The 16,721-nt window shown below is 36.7% G+C and overlaps 1 protein-coding gene and 1 long non-coding RNA gene across 4 annotated transcripts; both read right to left on the minus strand.

The window, feature by feature from the left end:
• Positions 1-6,546: 6,546 nt before the first annotated feature.
• LOC142174931 (uncharacterized) lies at positions 6,547-10,529 on the minus strand. Its single transcript, XR_012704067.1, has 2 exons — positions 7,332-10,529; positions 6,547-7,050 (listed from the first exon to the last, which is right to left on the minus strand). It is a non-coding gene; the product is annotated as an uncharacterized LOC142174931 (long non-coding RNA).
• Positions 10,530-10,662: 133 nt separating this feature from the next.
• Positions 10,663-16,229, minus strand: LOC107807220 (serine/threonine-protein kinase STY46-like). 3 transcript variants are annotated; one of them, XM_016631561.2, is made up of 16 exons: positions 15,880-16,226; positions 15,385-15,499; positions 14,724-14,815; positions 14,479-14,595; positions 14,280-14,334; positions 13,493-13,603; positions 13,306-13,356; positions 13,024-13,157; positions 12,842-12,949; positions 12,546-12,619; positions 12,238-12,413; positions 12,057-12,152; positions 11,670-11,750; positions 11,326-11,379; positions 11,091-11,225; positions 10,663-11,011 (listed from the first exon to the last, which is right to left on the minus strand). In XM_016631561.2, exons 1-16 carry the CDS (start codon positions 16,074-16,076, stop codon positions 10,970-10,972), a joined length of 1,638 nt encoding a protein of 545 aa, XP_016487047.1. In that variant the 5' UTR covers positions 16,077-16,226; the 3' UTR covers positions 10,663-10,969. The 3 variants fall into 3 exon arrangements, 2 of the variants coding, with proteins under 2 accessions (XP_016487047.1, XP_016487046.1); XM_016631560.2 differs by having other exon boundaries at positions 13,024-13,226; positions 15,880-16,224; XR_001652841.2 differs by lacking the exon at positions 10,663-11,011 and having other exon boundaries at positions 11,130-11,225; positions 11,326-11,419; positions 13,024-13,226; positions 15,880-16,229.
• Between the last annotated feature and the right edge of the window lie 492 nt (positions 16,230-16,721).

Consider the following 16,721-nt stretch of genomic DNA (forward strand, 5'->3'; position numbering starts at 1 on the left):
GTGGTTCAAAGTCTATATGTAGAGTGTTTCAAATGATGTTGTTTCGTGGGTAATGGAGGAAGATGTGTTCGGTATCTTCCACAACATTGCAGTGAGGACAAAGGGGGGATGGAATTATTTTCCTGTAATATAGCATGGATTATGTATGTAGGCACTTTATGATTAATAACCATAGGACGTGTTTGAGTTTATTATGGCAGTTGGCTTTCCATATCCAAGTGTGTTCGAAATCCCTTGGTGTTTGTATAGATAGACATTGCCTTATTAAAGAATAGGCTGACCTGATAGTGAAGGAGCCGTCAGTGGTTGGTTTCCAAAAGAAGTTATCTGCGACAGCTTAAAAGAATCGTAGATAGGTGCTGTGAATTAGTGATTGAATGTCTGTAAGAGGTTCAAAGGATAAGTGGCTTAGGTCCCAAGAGTTTGATTATAATATGTGTGAGAAATTTTTCCCCAAATCTACATTTTTTAGTTGACCTTGGATGAGAGCCCTTAGAGGTAGCTGGGCGATGACCCAGTTGTTCTTCAAAAGATTAATATAGTTGTCATTCATCACATTTCAAGCTAATCCTTTTGCAAAGAAGGGGTAAGCTCCAACAAGGCTCTTCCACACATAAAAGTCAGCTATGTTTGCGATAAAATCTTTATGATCCTGCCTTGCTAGATATTTTTGACCTACCACTTGTGCCCATAGGCTGTTTGGGCTGACGTAGAGGCGCCAAATGATATTACAAAGGAAAGCTAGGTTTTTTCTCTTGGAACTGACAAGACCCAGGACTCCTTCTTGTCTTGGTGATGTTACAGTATCCCAATTAATTAGGTGCACCCTTCTTTTTTTGTAGTTGATCCCCATAAGAAGTCCCATTAAATGCAGTCGATATGTTTTCTAGTAGACGTAGGCAGATAATTGAGTTACATTGAGTGTGTTGGTATAGCTTTCAGAACCGACTGAATAAGGGTGGTTCTTCCTACTTGGGTTAGGAGCTTTGCTTTCCAGCCTTTTAGTCTTGTATTCATTCTATCAAGGATAAATTGATATTCATAGCTTTTTGATTGTAGATTGGTAATTGGGAAGCCAAGATACTTTCCTACATAGTTTATTGCCTTAATGTTTAGCATTGTGGAGAGCGTGCTCTGGGTGTTGCTATCCACATTCTTTGAGAAGAGAATTTTTGATTTTGTGAAGTTTATCCGCTGACCAAATTGTTGGAAAATGGAGTTGAAGATGTTTATGATAGAGGCAACACTCGTTGCCTTTGCCTTAGAGAAGATGATAAGATCATCTGCGAATAGGAGGTGGGATATGAGGGGTCCTGATAGACTAATTTTTATAGGTTTCCATTGACAAATGTCCACAACATAGTCAATGTACCTACTAATTGATTACATACAGATGATTAAGAGGTATAGTGACAATGGGTCCCCTTGGCGTATGCCACGAGAGAGTTCAAAGAAATATGTTGGTTGACAATTGGCTTATGATAGAGGTAGATGATGTTGAGATGCAGTTCATAATTAGTGTGATTAATTTAATAGGAAAGTTGAGGGCATGTAGGGAGTTTCGAATAAACGACCATTCCAGGCTATCAAATATTTTTTCTAAGTCTAGTTTAAGCATCATTTTTTCTTTGCCTCCTGAATTCTTTTTAAAGGAGTGAATAGCTTCCAAAAATATTATTGCATTATCAGCAACACGTCTTTCCGGAATAAAGCTGCACTGATTAGGACTAATTGTTTTGTTAAGGAATGGCTGTATCCTATTAACAATAATATTAGTAAATATCTTGTTGATCGTGTTGTAAAGACTAATAGATCTATAGTGGGAGATGTACTGTGGATTTCTTTTTCTTAGGGATGAGAGATACAAATGTCTTATTTATCTCAAGATCAATTGTAAGGGTTCGGAAAGCATATGAGCAGGTGTTGATAATTGAGGGACTTGTGTCCGCCCAACATTTCTGAAAAAATATTGGGTGAATACTATCTGGTCTGGGTGCTTTGAGCGGCTTAAAAGACTTTATTGCTTTGTGAATTTCTAGGGTATTTTAGTCTCTACTAAGGAATTCTTTATCTCTGTCACTGAGGATATTAAGAGTGTTTGAATTATGGGTAACATATCTAGAACAAAATGGTAATTCAGTAGTGTAAATGTCTGTAAAGTGGTTTAAGATTATGTTCCATAAAGAATATATGAGTCCATAAAACTATATAGAGACCAGGTCTTCTATGAGTTTCTACTGAGAATGCTGATAAAATAGTAAGCAAATAAGACAGGGAATTTTTATGTGAAAAAATCCCTGTTCAAGGGGATAAAAAATTACCACCTACACTGGTAGGATTTCAACTTCACTATGAGCAACTTTAGATTACAACCTATGCAATCTAGGAATTAAACTCTTAATCCCTCACTAACTTGTAATACACATATTACAAGCCACTTTGCAATACACCTATTATAAAGACTTCAACTCATGACTAACTCTAGTCACGACACAAACACTAATGGTTTATAGTTTTACAGGAGGTTCCTAAGTAACGCTTCTAGATAAGAAAAGTAGGAATTTCAATGAAGAACAATTACAAAGTTACAACTCAACTAAGGACATACAAAATACTATCTCTAGGAACTGGTCCGTAGTAGTGTTAAACTTTGTTCTTGATGCACTTGAGAATTGAATGCTTGAATGTCAGATGCTTGAATGCTTGAATGAATTCTCAAGAGTTCAAGTGATGTTTTGTTGTAATGCACTTTGTTAATACAAGATAGATGACATCACTTGAATGATGTAATCACTTGGTAGGTCAAATGAGAAGTGACTGCAGAACTGTGCTGCACTGTTTCTGCCTATAGTGCAGGCATCCACTTTCCAGCTATAAATAGTTGACTTCGTACTGCTGTCAGGGGAACACAAAGATATTAGGTCCCTGTGTTGATTCTCTATCTTCTGAAGTTGTAGCAGTTCACATTAGCCAAAGTTCGTTGATTTGCGATGTGTACCAAGTGCGTTAGGTTCCTTATCTGGTTCTTTGACAGTAAGTTTGTTAGATCATCAAAACATAAAGCTAAGGCTTTGTAAACTCATCGGTATATTCTGTAAGTCAAAAGTTCATATTCCTACAGAGTCATTGAGTCCTAGGATTCTATTTTTTCTGCTTCGTTGGATAGTCGAGATGTGGAAGAATTTGGTATTGACATCTCCATTATTTAGCCATTGGACTCTAGATTTTAATTTTCAGAAGTCCTCTTCATTTTCTAGGATTCCATTATATTCGCAAATGAGTTGTTCCTCAAGGTCTATACAGAAGTCCTTTTTGTAGGTAAGATGCATATTTTGAATACCTAATATTCTATTTTGTAATGTTTATTTCTTTTTGAAGATATTTCCATAAATGCCCTTATTCCATGTCTCCACATATTTCGTAAAAGATGATATGGAATTCCTGTAGTATATATTGTTTGACCAATGATAGTTAACTATTATTAAAATCAGGATGGTTTAGCCACATTGTTTCAAAGCGGAATATGTGGGTGATTTTATTCATAGGTTTTGTTAAGTTCAAGATGTCCGGATAACGATCAGAGTGCGTGCGAGGAAAATGAGCCACAGTCGCATCAGGGTATGTCCCCACTCAGTCCGGGTTGGCAAGGAAACGGTCTAGCCGTTTCAGGATTTGGTGGACCCTTTTTTCTTTTATTTGTCCACGTGAACCTGGGTCCCGTGAACCCTAAGTCAATCATATTGAGATTGTCTAGGGACTGTAGAAAGGCAGTAGTCCTAGTATTATTTATTGGTCTTCCTCCAAACTTTTCAGAAGCAGATGTTACTTCATTAAAATCCCTAGATAGAAGCCATAGCATAGTATGATTCTTAGCTACAGTTTCTAGGTTATTCCATAAAAATTTTCTATTATCTAGGTTCGTAGTCGCATAAACTAAGGATAAAAACCAATGGTGTGATGTTCCTCTAACATGGATATTGACATAGATCTATTGATCAGTAAAGGTGACTGGGTCAGCCTCAAGCTCTTCATGCTTCCACATAGGGCAGCACCTCCAGAGTACCCATCTGCACTAAGCTCAAATAGGCCAGTGAAATTAATAAACTCCATGAGGTCGTAATGATTCTACATGCGTGTCTCTGTAAGACAGATGATGGAGGGGTTGTTCTAGTCCACGAGATCCTTGATGCTCTACCTGAATTCAGGGATTTTGCACCCTCTGCAGTTCCAAAGAGGTATCTTCATATGTGGCTCATTAACGATCCTCGAACTCCCGCCCGGAGCTAGTGACATACGCAAGTGGGTGGTCCACCCCATTGTCTATTAGGATATCCTCCTCCATCAGTGTTGCAATTATCAGAATAGCATATTTGTGGAGGATTGAAAGCGGGTAGGAGTAGATGTTCATCACAATCCTCTGGACTTTTGTTGGGACAGTTATAAAGCAACTTTTTTCTCTATTTTTGTGGAGTGTCATTGACAGTGATTCCTGCAGTGTGATGTTCTAGAGAATTTGATCGAGGATGTTTGGCGCATGTTGTTCGGGATCGAACATCATAGCCATTGCCTCCTCCATGTTCAAAAGGGATAATGGCTCTAATGGGGTTAGTTGATCCTCAATGTCCAGATTCTCGGATAGTACCTGTTCTGGTGACAAGAGCAACCAGTTGGCCTGTAGGGATGCAATCTCCTCCTGGTTCTGTGGAGAAGGTGGGAACTCCTACTTTTGGTAGTATTGTGGTTTCTTAGCTGTTAAATAAGATCCATGGCAGCTATCTCCTGGGTGTAGAGTGATTGTAGTACCATTGTTGCTTATTTGTTGGTGTAGAGGTATTGCTTTATCATCTGGAATAGTTATTGTGTTGTATCCAAGATTAGGGCCTCCTATTTTTAGGACAGTCGTCGGTTCCTGGTTTGCTTATGTTTGGTGGTTAGTTGGATCCTGTGGAAGATGGTGGGGTGTAGCCCACTGCTGATTCATTAGGCCGTACATATAATTACTCATCTGGTTGTAATAGATTTGGTGGTTGGTGACTGTTGGGAGCGGGATAATCGTCATTTCGAAGTAGTAGTTTGTTATTTATGGCTGGATTTGGTAGTCTTGTTCCATGTGGTACGTTCGTAATGGTGGTTCTGGTGGAGGCCGTAGTGGTGGTTCCAGCGGTAGTTTTGGTAGTGTCTCCACATTGCTAACTATGGTGGTGTGATTTGTGGGGAGTGGGATAGTTGGTTGGGTGTAGGAGACATTTCAGATGGGCAGTTGTTTAGAGGGGTTATAATGGAGGGAGGGTGATGGAAGGTCTGGTTTTTGTGCCATAGGGTTGGATTAGGGGTGATAGGGGAGGAATGAGTGGTATTGGCATGTGCTAGGGGTAGACGGAAGGGTAGTAGTAGTCAGTGAATTAAATGTGAAGAGAGTGATTTTGTGTGAATTGGCCAAAAGAGGGAACAAATTGGATGGGTGAGGTTCTGGATCGTGGTCTTTGGGGTTGATGTTGTGTGGGGTCCGTAAAAAGGTAGTTTTTATAGTTGCTGTATGTTTAGCTATTTTTCTATTCATGGTTCTGGTCGTAGGAAGCTTTTGTTCCGTGGGTATTGTGGAATCATTTGATGTGAACTGGAATTGGATGTGCGTAGCTGATAAATTTGATGATGTGTTGGATTGGGTTGATTTTTTTTTTGGGATTTTTATTTTGAAGTTCCCATCCGTTGTCATTTAAGATGGCAAATCTGTTTTATTGTGTAACTGTAAATGTCCCTTTGGCATTTGAAGGGTTGTATCCAGTTACCTCTTTCTTGGGGCCAAAGTCAAAGTCATTTCTTGTTCCCAACGTAATGTTGGTATGAGCTGTAACATCACTTCCTGATGTAATAATTTTCTATTTTATTTCTTCATTTTTGTTGCGACCAAACGCACATGCAATTATATGCGGTCGTCAAGTTATAAAGTGACTAGAAGTCAGATGTCGAACCCACGAGGACTTATGATTAACTACTAACTAAATTAGGCTATCCTAATTACCTAAACAAGAATTAAACCTAGAAATATTTGATTCTAAACTAATTAAATAAAGAAATATAAATAATGAACTTTGAATAGAGAAAGCGCATATTTTTATGATATCAATGTAATGAAAACGATCTAGGGTTATGAGCTATCTAACACTCCTATTGTATTCTTCAATTGAATTGATTGACTAATTTATCTAGTTTATTGATTGACAGGGTTAATATTGCTCATAAGAATCTGTCGAGTTCCTACTCGCCTATTCAAGCTAACCTAACACCTATATATCTATGGAATTAGAACTAACAAGAATGCATTTATAATTCCTGTACATAAACCAAGCAAGACAATTAGTTATATGTCTATCCTAACCGCGAATCGTTCCCCGATGCCCCGATTCAAGAACTTGCTCTACTCAATCCTATATGCAATCTAGAATTCCCATTTTCGAGTTTAATTCTAGATTCGTAGATAGTATTCAATTGGTGATCAAACAATTAAATAATTAAGCGCAAGATTGAATAAATAAACCAATATGTTAAATCAAGAAGGCAAAATCAATATCCGAATAACAATAGTCATGAAAGAACCACAATTCTAGAACGTAAAGTTTAGCTCCATATAGACATGGTAGCCAAACAATAAATCATATAAAGAAACATAAAAATTACTAAGTTTGGTGGAAGAAGATGAAATCTGGCCTCCACTGCGGCTCCTTGCTCTCCCTAGGTCGAATCCCCTTCAAAATTTTTATTAGATGACCTAAAGGGGGCATTTTTAACCTATATAATGCGTATAAAAGTCGTGGGCCAAAGTTTTCTTTTTCCTAATCCGACTCAGCTTCAGGAATTGATGTTGGTTCTTCAACTTTTGTTCCTCCATCTCTGTTGTGCCCAATTGCGGAAGCTAAGGCGGATGCTATGGCCCGACTTCACTGTTAAGCGTGTACCAACTAGCCTTCTTTCCAAGGTTGGATGCGACGCATCCACCCTCTTCTCCTCTAGTTGGAGCATCTTTTCTTCATATTTTTGCGCTCCAAACATCTTAAATCATCACACATAACTTAATTAGTCATAAAACTAATAATTAACACATATTGGGCATTTTAAACACCAAATAGCACCAAAAAGTGGTTAAAACATGGGTAAAGTAACATCAAAACATATAGAAATATGCCCAATATTAATTTTTTTTCCTCTATTCTAATTTCCTTTTTTTCTTTCCTTTTTCTTTTCCATTTTCTTCGAAATTTTCAGCAGGTGTTTTCCCCCTTTCTCTTTGTTTTCCATCTATATAAAACTTTGAGGCTTTGTTAGTAGCGTACCTCTTGTTTGTGTATGTGACTGTTTTCCAGTGACCTTGGGTTGAGTGCTCTTCAGATGCTTTCTACTCCGTCTGTTGGGTAGACCTACTTTGTAAACATTGATAGTAATTGTGGCCTAACCATTCGTAGATTGTGCAAAGTGGGTTTGTGTTCTCATAGTGTATTTCCTGTAGATGCTTGCCAATCATAACATTTATAGGTATAGGCTTGCCCAGTGGTGTTAAAATACATAGTCTGGCATACCTTCCCCGTGTTGTGTGCACCGTACAACTATCAATTTTGAGAACCGTACCGATTGTGCCTCTAATTTTTTGTAGTACATTTAAATCATAGTACTTTGTAGGTAATTCTGGTAGGCGCACCCATATGGTGGAAAAGGTATTTTGGACATTGTTGGGATTAAATTTCAGTGTCCATTTCCTAATTGAGAGAAATTGGGATCCAATGAACCATGGTCCATTATTCAGGGCTGTGGTGTACAGATTTTTTGACGAAAATCTTATAAGGTAAAAATCATTGCCAAGGTTTTTGAGATTTAGGGGCTCTGTTGTGTTCCAAAGTTTTTGTATTTTTATGCGTAGAAGAGTATAACCAATTCTTTTAGCTATGAGCTTGATAATTAGTGCTTGGGTCCAAGGATTTGTAAAGTCTTTGTTTTTCAGCAGAAGAGATGGGTATAAAAGTCGGGTGATTTGTTGGGTTATCATCATCATCTTCAAGTGACAGATTGGCAAACATGTCAAAGTCAAACTCTAAAGATTCAAAGAGTTGATTTTCAATTACTCTATCTGTGAAGCTTACCTTGGGGTCTAGTTTGTTTCCTTCCGTTTTTGGCTTTTGTGTACTCCGATAGAGCAGATTAGCTTCTTCAGTTGTCAGTGATGATAATTGTGCCGTGTCCATCGTTATTGTCTCGTTAGTCTTTTGGTGGTGATTGATTTGGGTTCTTGGTGTTGTTTCTCTCTCTAATGGCTAGAGAGAAGGCCAAAAAAAAACTACTTCTCTATGTCATGATAAATGTTACTTATCATTTTTTTAGGTTTTATTTAATACGTTATTTTTTCATGAAAATTGGCATGTAATTACCATATATAACTTTTATCATAAAAATTGGCATATAACTACCATATTCAAAAATAATAATTTTATATGTGGTGTTAAATATGTCATCTAGTTTTTATAAGAAGGTGCTATTAATACTAAAATGAAAATGATTTAAATTAGACAAGGGAGTCGACTTTGTCAATTTAGCTACTCTATTGAACTTTATATTTTTGTGTACAAATAAACAAACAAATAAAATGCGATCCATGTATTTGGTTTAAACTATTTAGGGTTATGGGAAATGTGAAATACTGAAATCCATGGCGTTGGCCTATGTTACAATGTTTGAGTTTATTTGTTTCTCTTGTTAGAAGAAAGTATTTACTACGTTAAAACTACTTTTGCAAATCCAAGTTTTCAGCTGGTTCAACTTGTCTGCGGTGTACCAGAGAAGAATTGGTAAAAAAAAAAAAAAGCGTATTGGCTTTCTCGCCACTTAAATTTGTACCGAATTTTAAAGTCGATACACAAACTTATATTGTTCCCATTTGAACACTCAAACTCACATATCCGATAACTAATAAACCTATTTGACCGTTGACCATGCACATGTAATAGTAACAATGATGATGTGGACAAGGTGTGTGCAAGTCACGAAAATTATATGCGTGACTACAATAGTTTTGATTTAAAAAAAATCTAAAACTAGAAAAAAAAATACAAATTAAAAATAAAGAAAATAAACCAGACCATTTCCCCCATGCCCCAGAAAAGAGCTCAACACAATATGAGTGCTTCGCCTTTCAAAACTTAAACAATTTTGGCGGACACCTAAGGATTTTGGCAACTCACAGAAAGAAAACAAGTACACCATTATCATCCCAGAAATGGTGCAAAATGCAGGGAGGGTTGATGTTGCGAAGAAGATTAAGAAGTTCTTAGAAAAAAATGGATGGAGTCACCAGAGAGATAGCTTGGCCTAAAGCTGGGTGAGGGCAGAGACAATTCCGACAAGCAGTTCAAAGTTCGTGAAATTTTAGGATGAGATTTTGAAACCAAAGCTACAGTTCTTGGAGAGGTGTCTGGTGGGTAGACACGGGGATATCACCAATGAGATCCCTCTAGTCTCACTGTCTAAGAAGTTGAAGGTTAGGCTCGTAGAAGTTGGAAGGTTTTGGGAAAGAGCAAGATAACAGAAATGAATGGAGGTGGGCGAACGGAGAAGAAGGGAGATTAATTTTTAAAATTCCATTTAAAAATTTTAAAGATTAATTTTTTTAATAATATAGGACCCACAAATCCACATGTTATATAATAAAGACCAAACATGTGACATGATATTCCAGAGCGATTAGCAAACACGTTCAACAGAAAGTGTTTATTAGTATTCATTTCGTCAAGTTGAAGTGTTCAAATGGGAACAATGTAAGTTCGTGTATCGGCTTTAAAATCCAGTACAAGTTTAAGTGGTCGGGAAGCCATTACGCCAAAAAAATAAATAAATAGATTTAAAGCACCACATATCAACTATCCCAGTTACCAAAGTAGTAATTTTCAAGAACAAGAAACACTAGTGCTCACTATTGCTTTCCTCCTTGTGCCCATTTCAGAATCCTCCACTCGAAATCATGCTAAGACCTAAGTGTTGGGTATAAACCCCCCACAAAAATAATATTCATGGTAATAAAAGCGAAATAATAATGTAGTACCGAGATATGGTAATTAACAAGAATAAAAGAGTAACAACGACACCAAGATTTTTACGTGGAAAACCCTTTTAATAAGGAAAAAAACCACGGCCCTGAGAGGAGCAACTGATATCACTATAGTAAGAAATTTTACACTTTGTAGGTCCGAGTAAAATAATTCAAAGACCACTACAACACTCAAAAGAAATAACCCTCTTTTTATATTCCCACCTCACTACAATATCGCTCACTCTCTATTTTCCTCACAAACTATTTTCTTATACCCTGTCTGTGAAACCTCACTCTTTCTTTCTCTCTTTGTTGGTGTGAAGAAATGAGAGTTGAAGCTCTCCTTTTATAGGCAAAGCTTCACTCTCTAAAGCCTACAATATTTGACAATTTACATACACTTTTCACAATTCAACAAAGTTGGCTAGTGGCTACCAAACCAAAAAATTCAACAAGGTTGGCTACCAAACCAAACTAATTCAACAAGGTTGGCTACTAACCAAACCAAGTCAACAAGGTTGGCTACCAAATCAAAGAAACTTTTATTAGGTACATGCCTAATACTTCTTCAATGAGATGGACATCACATGTAATGAACAATTGAATAGGAAACATAACAATTATGATAAGTTTAAAGGTTTATGTACTGCCAGTGTAAAAATATTTACACAATATAATCAGGTTCCTTAAAAGATATGAATTAAATGACAAACATTAACTTATAACCTGATAAAAGTATAAAACTGGGTAAACTAGCAATTATCACGGGTTCACAGGTTAAACTACACAGATAGTGTAAAAAAATTCTTTGCATTATCGGTATATATAAACTTAGAATCCTAAGTAAAATGCGTGTCATGCGACATGCTGCTCTGCATACATGAGTTGATATGTCTATCAGAGGCTTCTTCTTTTGCTACTCTTCTCTTCTTCGACTATCTGTTTACGAGCAGCACAAACGCTAGTTCAAGTTCTTAGAAACATAAAGCAAATGCAGAAATGACATTAACCTTAATACCTTTTTGGTCGTGTATTTCAAGATCTCAAGAATCTCAGAAAATTCAGGTCTTAAGCACGGATCTTGCTGCCAGCACCTCTCAAGTAATTCCACCAATATCGGATGAGTGTGCGTGGGAGGTGTCGGCCTCAAACCCTAAAGTTGATGTCAGAAAATTCAGCTAATGAAGAGCAAAACCTCAACTTTCTCAAGTTGAATCTTTCAAAATTCAAGAGTACAAGAAGCTAATGAATACCTTCTGGACCACAGCCACTGCAGCTTGTAATGGGGTCAAGTACTCGTAAGGAAGCTGATATATATATCAATATCAACAAAAACGATTATTGACACTGAAAATTTTTAAAGCCAAGAAAAAGCTCATGAGGAAGCAGCTATGAACAAAAATGACATAGATAATTTTAAGCAAAATGTGAATAGGAAATTGAAGGACACATGAAACTTTATGAAAAAGCTTTATTCAACAAATACTTTATGATTTACAGGCAAGGTTCCTTATATTTTAATGTTCTCCCACCCTTTCTCTTCCCTATGTTCTTATAAATGAAAGATAATGGAAGAATCAATGGGAGAAAGCATTACCTTTCCGGTTAGCAGTTCCCACAGAACAATCCCAAAGCTGAAAACATCAGCTTTTCGATCATATGGTCTATGTCCAATAACCTTTGAAATATCAAATAAAATAAAAATCAGGAGGAGTGAACTGCTTAAGACTGATGTTATGTTTGGAAAACAAGATAGCTATTATGAGAATCACTTCTCTGCACTCATTTAGAGTAATTTGGGTTGATTTCGTGAGTAATATAGTATATCATGGATGCGATTTCAACCTCCTGTTTTTTCCAGACCTTTTCTTGATCATACTGGAACTGTGTTTTACTAAGGACATCAATCAACTAAGCTCACAACACATGAACAAGCAGAAAAAAGATTGATATTGACGAAGACGGAAAGAGAGGGAGGGTGAACCTCTGGAGCCATCCAACGATATGTTCCTGTTTCTGCAGTCATGACACCAGACTGAACTTGCACTCGAGCAACACCAAAATCAGCAACCTTCACAAGCTGTCAAGAACAAGCTGTAAGCACTTTGTATAGAGTCTTTTTACATATAAAGTTAAACAGATAAGGATGTCAACTTATTCTTTACTTGGTTTTCATCCATCAAAAGATTGGCAGTCTTCAGGTCTCTGTGGATTATGTTATTTTGGTGCAGGTAGCTCATCCCCTTTGAAACATCAATTGCAACCTTGAGTACCGATGGAAGCTTGAAAAAACCTTTCGTTTTATGCAGAAAATCGTACAGACTTCCACCTGACATGAATTCTGCATAGAAGAGGTTATTTAAGATAAATGAAAGGAGGCTTTTCCAGTAAAAAGGTAAAACTAAACTAGACAATCAGTGTGTGCTCTTGAACTAAAAAGCATCTAATGTGACACATTAATCTCTAGGTTTACCTGTGATGATACATAAGGGTGGAGGTTTCGTACATGCACCAATAAATTGCACGACATTCTTATGGCGGACTTTCCTGTAAGTACCAGAAAGAGTTCAGGTGTTTAGTCTTCACATCAATTGTACAATATCCTTTTTTATTGAGGTGTTTTACTTTCCAGAATGAGTTTTACTCGGTAGTTATCTTAGACACACACATAGAGAGGGTAGCAGCCAAAGCAAGAAGTTGAAAGTAAAATCGCCGTTATATATCAAACAGGACTGAATATTGTTGTTGAATGCAAGCATATATAGTCACCTTAATATATAAACTTCTTGGACAAAATCTTTTTGCACTACTTCATTTAGGCACTCAGCTTTGAGAACCTTAATAGCCACTTCCTGACTTTGGAATGAACCCTTATACCTGCCAGTAAGATAAATTATCAGGCCATATTCAGTAAATAATGGATTATTGCTTCAAAATGTCATTTTACTGACAAATCACCAGTTGAGCCAGTTGCAATTTTGTATTCATATTTCAGCAGTGCAGCGTCAATTTCCCAGGCTTCACTCCCATTGCTTGTTATATCCACTTGGTTCGTGGTGAAGTTGATACCAGCTTTTACCAACTCCTTTTTAGGGGACAAAAGGACTTGATTTAGTGCAGACCGCAAAAGGTCATGATTTAACGCAGACTGTTTCTGCATTGCACTTTAAAACTTAAGATAGAGACAGATGAGAGATGACAACAACATTACTAAGCAAATCTATGACTTTTACCTCCATGTTTGAAATTTCCTTCAAGAGGGCACTTCTTAGTTGGTCGGTTTCCTAACAATTAGGAAAGAGACTAAACGTCAACAATTGTATAAAGATGATGGAGAGTGAAGTTTTAAAGGATGTGAATTTGAAACATAAAACTATCATTAGAACAAAGTGTATCTAAACTCGAGTCTTAGGAGAGTACCTCATTTCCCCAACCATCAACCACAAAGACATCCAAGGAGTAACCATCTTTTGTGGAGAAAGCATGAGCTTCTTGAATGTTCAGCCCAATCTCCGAAATTAAGGAAGTCAACTGAAAGTAAAAGTGCATTTAACCTTAATAATCTATCATGAAAACAACTGAATGGAGAAACTTGTAGAGAATCTTTAGAGAGGGCAAAAGTCTGAATAATATGTCCACATTCAAAACAGTGACTATAAGCAGACTAATAAGTGAAGAAATCCCTTATTCTTATCCTCTGATTACCCCCTAGTTACATGTTCCTTACTTGACGAATGATTAGTCATAAGCGACATACTAGTTTGGCAACATCGTGATACATGACTAAGAAGAATAGAACTATTGATATTAGTGTTATGCATGGCTTTAAATCCCTATTGAATCAGAATTCAAGGTTCTATATATGGACATTAGAGGCGTGCACACAAAATAATATATACTCACTGAGAGAGAGAGTGAGAGAGAGAAACAAGAGGGAAGGCAATGACATAGTGTACCAAGCCTATGATAATTGTTACATAATCCTTTAGCTATTCCATCCATTGCAGAAAACTATGCCAACATGAATACGGTTTGAAAAAAGTTGAGATGTGATCATTATGTAACTTCAGTGAAGAACATGCAAATGTCACTTAATCCTAAAATGTCTTAAATTATGATTTGATTGTGAACTACTTGGTGTTTGCAGATTATCCTCAGAAACAGAAGATACTATCAGATTTCTGGTCTGGCTGCTGAAAATGCTTACCCGGGTGAGGAGCTTGGGCTTGTCAAGCGTTGAAATTGTTATTTCATATGAAGACCTGCAAAACAAAGCAAAAGAGGTAGGTATTAATAAATTCCCTGAAAATGACAGCATCATAGACTTGCAATGAAAAACTCCTTATGGACGAAACGACAATGGAGAAAAGGAAAGCTGAATATGGAGAAATCTATCAGAATATTACCGAAATAACAGTGAATTTCCACTCACAGCACTATTTCCATCTTGAACATATAACTTATTGGCTTCTAATGCAAGCTCTGTACTTGGTGTCAAACCAAAGGCAGGTGGAGGATGCATGCTGTAATTTGATAAACAAAAGCAAAAAGAACGAATACAGAAACAGCCTATTTAAGCAGCTTTCATCACTACTCTGAGCATAGGAAAGAGAGTTCAGATATATTTATATTTATCTCGTCATGCCTCTACCTGCCGTGGTGATCAGTACCTTGTGCACCTCCCTTTTTTGAGAAGTTTGAATGAACTGAATCCCCTGGATTTCCATCGGATATTCGATGAATCTGGATTGAGCAAAAGTCAGATGAATATGTTCTTATTCAATTTGCTTCAGGCATGCTAATCAGAAAATTACTTTAAAAGATAGTAAAGAGAAATTATAAAGGAAATAGGCGTATATCTTACTGAATAAAGTATCCTAGACTTAACAAAGACATAACATATTAGCTACAAATGTTTGATAATCATCATTAATTCAAGTGACCATTCCATCAAATATCCCTATGTCCAAAATTTAATTCAAATAAATTTTTAGATGAGATGATCACACACATAAATAAATTTCTAGATGAGATGCTCATACAGATCAACATTAGAGCAAGCATAGATCTTGAGTTCAAGTCTTACCGCCACCTATCATCAAAAAAAGAATTCTTATGTGATTGGCCCAAGAAAAAAAGATTCAGGCCCACACGTCAGGGGCAGGTTAAAGGGGCAAGTTAAAGACATAATTCAGCAAGTTTTTAGATGAGAGTCATACACTACATTACTATTAACTCATCACACATGTATATAGGCATAAATTGGTCATCAGAGAAAGAATTGAAGTGCAAAATTTGGACAATATTATTACCTGCACTAGGCGGACTTCAACTGCTGGCCTGGTGTTCTGATAATGTGCCATTTGCAACAAGTTCTTGTGCATCACAACATCTTGTGCTCTCTCAATATTCACATCCAATGCATACCTACATTGAAGACGAAGATATTAACGATACTGCTAACAGAAAAGTCAACTCGAACCATCAGATTAAGTTGGAACAACAACATGTAAGTCTCATATCAAGTACTCTAATATGGTAAATTGGAAAGTAAAATAACATATATTAACAGCCTATGTTGCTCGAACTCTTCGAAAATGTTACCGGGTGCGTGTAAGATCCTCTAAAAGTAGTGCATTTTTGGAGGATCTGATACGGGTGCGGTAGGATTTTGGATAGTCCGGGCAACATAGGCAACATCTATAACCAGTTAAATATGGCAACATAGGTAACAGCTATAACCAGTTAAATATAACTTAAATATGATCGGGGGGGGGGGGGGAGGGGAGAGGGAATAACAGAGTTACCGAAGTGGAAGTTTAGTAAAATGAGCCCACAACTCGTCCTCAAAATCAGGCTGATTCGCTTCTTCATCATTTGACTCTCTTAATCTTCGAAGCACCTCTTGAAATACTTCAACTTTTTCTCTTCTCTTTCGAGCAATACGACTCTGTGAAGACTCCGACAATCCTCTACTACTGAAACTTGCAGCATCTTCCATCATCAACAAAGAGAATCAGATTAAGGAATATACAAAAATGAACGTGAATATACTCTCTGATTCAGATTCTAATTCCAAACCATATAAGGAAAAAAGGAAAGATAGAGAGAAGAATAACTAAAAGAACAAAAATGTAGTAGTTGACGTTGTATACGTATATTCTTTATGACAGCTTACATCATGAGCACAAGAAAAGATTAAAAAAAGCAGACAAAAGCAAGTAAGAACACAGTTTGGCGCTGATGGGGTCACATTTTTTTACGTATATAACATGGTTGTATTATCAAAGGACGTGGATTCAAACAAGGTTTGTAAACTTTTGCTTATATCATCAAACTGTCTTGTTGGTCTTTTTTATTCTGAATTAAGCTTTGTTTAAGGATTATATCAATTTCATGCATATCTTATTGGATAAAATAAATGCAAAATTGTCTGTTGTCTCATTTTCCACTCAAGAGATTCATTAAGATGACAACATCAACAACCTTTTTGAACAACTCACACATCTTTATTCGTATCGGGTATAATTAATAATAGGATTGTTTACCTCATTGCTTGAATCACCATATAGCACACGATTGGTTGGAAAAATAAAGAAGGTATGGAATTAAGTTAGAAAGAAACTTTTTTTTTTTTTAAACAGATGTT

This window comes from Nicotiana tabacum, chromosome 20, assembly GCF_000715075.1.
Source record: "Nicotiana tabacum cultivar K326 chromosome 20, ASM71507v2, whole genome shotgun sequence".
NCBI classification, from domain to species: Eukaryota; Viridiplantae; Streptophyta; class Magnoliopsida; order Solanales; family Solanaceae; genus Nicotiana; species Nicotiana tabacum.

Excerpts from the sequence above, each read along its gene's own strand:
- LOC107807220 (XM_016631560.2), bottom strand. The coding sequence starts at position 16,076 with ATGATGGAAGATGCTGCAAGTTTCAGTAGTAGAGGATTGTCGGAGTCT. Across the intron at positions 13,227-13,305 it reads AGGAAATTTCAAACATGGAG|AAACAGTCTGCGTTAAATCA; the intron begins GTAAAAGTCATA and ends AGTGCAATGCAG. Across the intron at positions 12,153-12,237 it reads TTTTGATGGATGAAAACCAA|CTTGTGAAGGTTGCTGATTT; the intron begins GTAAAGAATAAG and ends TGTTCTTGACAG.